Below are 4,298 nucleotides of genomic sequence, written 5' to 3'. Positions count from 1 at the left end.
AAGGCAGGTATAAGGTATTCTACTACTACCATTTGCCCCTCCTCAATCACTTCTATAACAATGATTTGCTTTGTCAATTGTTTTATTTACCGCACTCTTTAGAGAGCTCTGTTAAAGACACTATGGACCCCAAGCATTGGGATAAGCCTCCCTTCCTCCTCCACTAGGGCCTTATTTACAGGTTGTATAAATTCCATGAGGCTCTCTACCCCCCTGGAATCTTTCACTCTCTCAACCCCCCATGTCGACTCCCCAGCAGCTCGCGGCCCTATCTATGGCTTTCCCTAGATTCTTCCAATATCCCCATGACGGCTTTGCTACGGCAACCATATCCCTGCCTACTTATGCCTCGGTTGTTTCCTTATCGACGGTCTCCCCTAGTTTAACTCTTCCTGCCTCTCCCAGTGCTTCTCGTTCCCTGCCCAAGGGCAAAAGCAAAACCCCCACTAAATGCAAATGCATTGTCTATGATGACAATTCTTCCTTTGAGGACGCTAAGAACGACAACCCCTCCCCGGATTCTGAGGTTAAAAGGAGATCCTCTAGACTTGCTTCCAATGGCCGCAAAAAGAAGACCTCGGTGATCAAGAATCTGGACTTTGAGGAGGACCCCATTGGGGACAAGGAGGAGAGCCCTAATACCACTATGGGGCCCCTGATGGGGATGTTGTGGATGTTAATGTGACTAGGGACCATTGTTGGCGCTGCCAACATGAGTATCTCTGAAATGAAAACCCAGGACCTCATTGATGATAAGGATACGACCCCTATGAACACATACACTAAGGGTCTTATGGGTGTGGAAATCCCTGATAGAAAAGCTCTGGAATCTGGTAATTTGGATTCGGATCTTAATATGGCTGAATAGGTGATGCATTCTGTCCCCTTGATGGGTCTGGTTAATGATAGTGATAACTCCCTTGCTGGTGGCGTGCCCAAAGAGACTGAAGAAACTATGGATGACTTGGTTGCTGAGAACCCCAGGAGGTCCCTACTCTCCAACAAATGAAAAATTTGAGCATAGACGTGTTGGACATCACGTAGAGAATTGAAAACCTCGGCCCTATTCTTGATCTGCAGACTATCAAGGAGGATGTCAATCAGCTCAGGAACAAGATGGAGCCTTGGGAAGCCCAAATGGTGGGCCTGAACAAATTCCATGTGGAGGTTTTACATAGTTCCGCGCTCACCCTCTCTCTACTGAGGGAAAGCTATGCAGACATTGAGGAGGAAAAGTAGGAGGTTGGGGACCTCTACAAGTTTATGTCTAACGAATGGACATTGCTATGGATGCCACTGGGGTGCGCAAGGCACCCCTGTAGTTTGTTTTTGTTTTCTGCTGTTGTTTCTGATTTCTAAAGACTTGGTTCCTTTTTGTTGATAGTTGTTGTTAATTGTTGTTTCTGCGCTATGATCTTTAATAGTTTTGCTATGTAAAGGGTCAGTGCCCTTGTTCTCATTGCCTTGTTAATAAAAAACACATGGTTCATTCAAGCGTTGTTGAATCTTTGAAAGAGTTTTTCATATTTTAAATTTTTTCTTTAATATCATCATTACGCTAGGATATATTCATAATGAACATGAGTTTAATGTAGAAGCATTAGTCCATAATTTATTGCAACACAATGCAGATTTAGTCAAAGTTAAATTATTATTTTTTGGGGGCGATATAGTCCTCTAACTTAATAATTTAACTCTTAATTTAGATGAATTTTCGTGACTGTGTCCTTATGTTATCTTGTCATTGTTGGATGGGATTTCATTTTATCTAAAAAACTGTTTGCAAAGTTAATGTGAGTATCAACTACTCTTCCTATGCATTCACATTATTAATTACTTCCACTTGTATTTGCTAAGAACATCCGCTCGTCTGGAAAAAATGAGTGCCGGTAATCGCAAAACTATGATGCCTCATGCCCTCCTCATAAATCCCATGATGCACCTCGCCTGGATTCTTCATCACCTTCCTCAGCACAGAACATAGCCATCAACGAATGATTGAAGCAAACAAGGACAAAGTCATTCATCATAACAGCGAAAGGATCAGAATGATTTCTGTTCCTGGAGGACAGCCGCTCGAGGTCGCCCGGGGAGAGAACCAAATCAATAACATAGATAAATTTTTGATGTCAGTGGAAAATGCGCTTGGGCCTTCTGTAATTGATAAGCTTATTCAAGACATAAACGAGAAAGATGAAGAGCAGAAAGTGACTTGCATAATAGCAGATGTCTGGACGTGCTGTGGTCTGCAGCCAGTAGCTGAACTCCATCGTGTCTCTCTAGCCGTTTTAAATACATCGCTTGTTTCCACCTTCGCCATCCGCTACTTCAGTCCAAAGCTTATCTCCCTTGGGATTCTTCCTTCCGATGGTAAAATAAATTATTTGTTTTTTTCATTAATTTGATTACACAGCTTTTAGTCTGGTCTAAGACAGTCTGTAACTGTTGTTGTTGAAGGTATTCCAAAGGAGGATACGACACAAACATATCTTCCTTCCATGCCGCCGCTACAGTCTGCTCATCTGCCATGGTTAACCGGAGGTGAATACATTTTTCGGTACGGGAATCGCATAGGAAAAGAAGCGGCTAAGATCGAATGGGTTCTGTTCAACACGTTCTATGAGCTAGAAACTGGTGTAGTTGACGATTTGTCCAGAGAAGTGGGTGTGTATCCCATTGGTCCCTTAATTTCTCCCGAGTTTCTGGACTGCGAAAGAAAGACATCGACCCCAAGTTTTTGGGAAGATGACATGGAATGTTTGGAGTGGTTGGATAAACAGAGTGAGCAATCTGTCATCTATGTGTCTTTTGGCAGTCATGCAATTTTGAATTACCGGCAAGTGGAAGAGCTTGCTCTGGGGTTGGAGGCTACCCAGAGACCATTTCTGTGGGTTGTGCGGTGGGATCTAATGGATGGGGCCACTGCCGTTTTACCTGCGGGGTTCCTGGATCGGGTTAAAGATAGAGGTTGCATAGTTTCTTGGGCTCCACAGTTAAGGGTGTTGTCTCATCCTTCCATAGCTTGTTTTGTGACCCACTGTGGATGGAACTCTGTACAGGAGAGCATCACCATGGGAGTTCCCATGATCTGTCGGCCATATTTCGGTGATCAGTTTCTTAACAGCACATATATTGTACATGTTTGGAAGGTGGGTCTGCCTTTGAAAGCCAACAATGATGGGTTAATAGAGAAAGAGGAGTTTAGGGGAGCGATTGAGAGATTAGTTGCTACAGAAGAAGGCAAGGCAGTCAGAGAAGAAACGAGAAAATGGAACAGCATAGCAAAGAATACGGTGAAAGAAGGGGGGTTTTCATCTACCAGTTATACTCGATTTGTCAAAGCTATGATGAAATGTGTGAATGAAATGGGAGGTGGGTGATTTATAAAAAACATAGTGATAGGACTAATTTTATTATCCACTCGTCATGTGTTTTCACCTCATCGAAATGCATCTTAGTTGTTCTGGCGTAGCGCGCGAATAAACATTTACAAGTTTTTATAATGCTTAAACCTTCACGATATTTAGCTCTCATGGAAATAAGTGTACCCTCTTTAATATTACTGTTTTTGGATCTATTTTAGTTTTATAGTCAAAAGCAATTGGCGGATTGATTTTTCTCTTTGTTATTGAAGATTTGTCACTTGACTTGTACTTCATGAGTACTTATGAGCTCTTTCAAAGTCACTTGTATTGGGGCATGTCTAATATGAAATTTCACCCCCTTTTTATAGGACTCAATGTTGTAAACCTTTCGAGTAACTTTAGGTGCACGCCTTGCATAATACTCAATTTGCACATGCATCCTTCAAAGCTCAACTTGACACATATTTGATATAAATTTCCTAAAGAGCATTATACCCACTTGGACTTGCACAATTCAATGAGAACTTTTATTATTATGGAAAACTTGAACCCATGGGTTCATGCCATGCTATGTCCAACATTGGTTAGGGATGCTAAAATCACCTTGGAGTCATCCCAATGCAAGGCCTAGCTTCTCTACTTCAAAGGTTTGTGACTATGTGCCAAATTTTGTGACAAACCTCACCCATCCATAGGGAGGTGGGATTACTTCCATTCATTCCTAAAATCCACGTAAAACACCCAACTCCATGATTGAGTGGTGGAACTATTCATCTTTACTCGTGGAGGTAATGTCCTAGGTCATAATCCATGTTCCCTATTTACCTAGACATTGGAAATTAGCATCTATCATGTTCTCTCTCACTCAAAATAGGAAACTCCTTTGGCACTAGACTATTTGGCCTAAGTATCATCTCTTGCATTGCATCTTAA

At 42.0% G+C, this 4,298-nt stretch overlaps 1 protein-coding gene across 1 annotated transcript; it reads left to right on the top strand.

Annotated features, from left to right (window-relative positions):
- Positions 1-1,863: 1,863 nt before the first annotated feature.
- LOC131859073 (anthocyanidin 3-O-glucosyltransferase 7-like) lies at positions 1,864-3,611 on the top strand. The gene is made up of 2 exons (XM_059212598.1): positions 1,864-2,370; positions 2,458-3,611. The coding sequence occupies exons 1-2, from the start codon at positions 1,995-1,997 to the stop codon at positions 3,378-3,380; spliced, it is 1,299 nt and encodes a 432-aa protein (XP_059068581.1). The 5' UTR covers positions 1,864-1,994; the 3' UTR covers positions 3,381-3,611.
- Positions 3,612-4,298: the final 687 nt, after the last annotated feature.

Source organism: Cryptomeria japonica, chromosome 10 (genome assembly GCF_030272615.1).
Source record: "Cryptomeria japonica chromosome 10, Sugi_1.0, whole genome shotgun sequence".
In the NCBI taxonomy this organism is placed as follows: domain Eukaryota; kingdom Viridiplantae; phylum Streptophyta; class Pinopsida; order Cupressales; family Cupressaceae; genus Cryptomeria; species Cryptomeria japonica.
This window is presented reverse-complemented; position numbering and strand designations above follow the sequence as displayed.

Excerpts from the sequence above, each read along its gene's own strand:
- LOC131859073 (XM_059212598.1), top strand. The coding sequence starts at position 1,995 with ATGATTGAAGCAAACAAGGACAAAGTCATTCATCATAACAGCGAAAGG. Across the intron at positions 2,371-2,457 it reads TGGGATTCTTCCTTCCGATG|GTATTCCAAAGGAGGATACG; the intron begins GTAAAATAAATT and ends TTGTTGTTGAAG.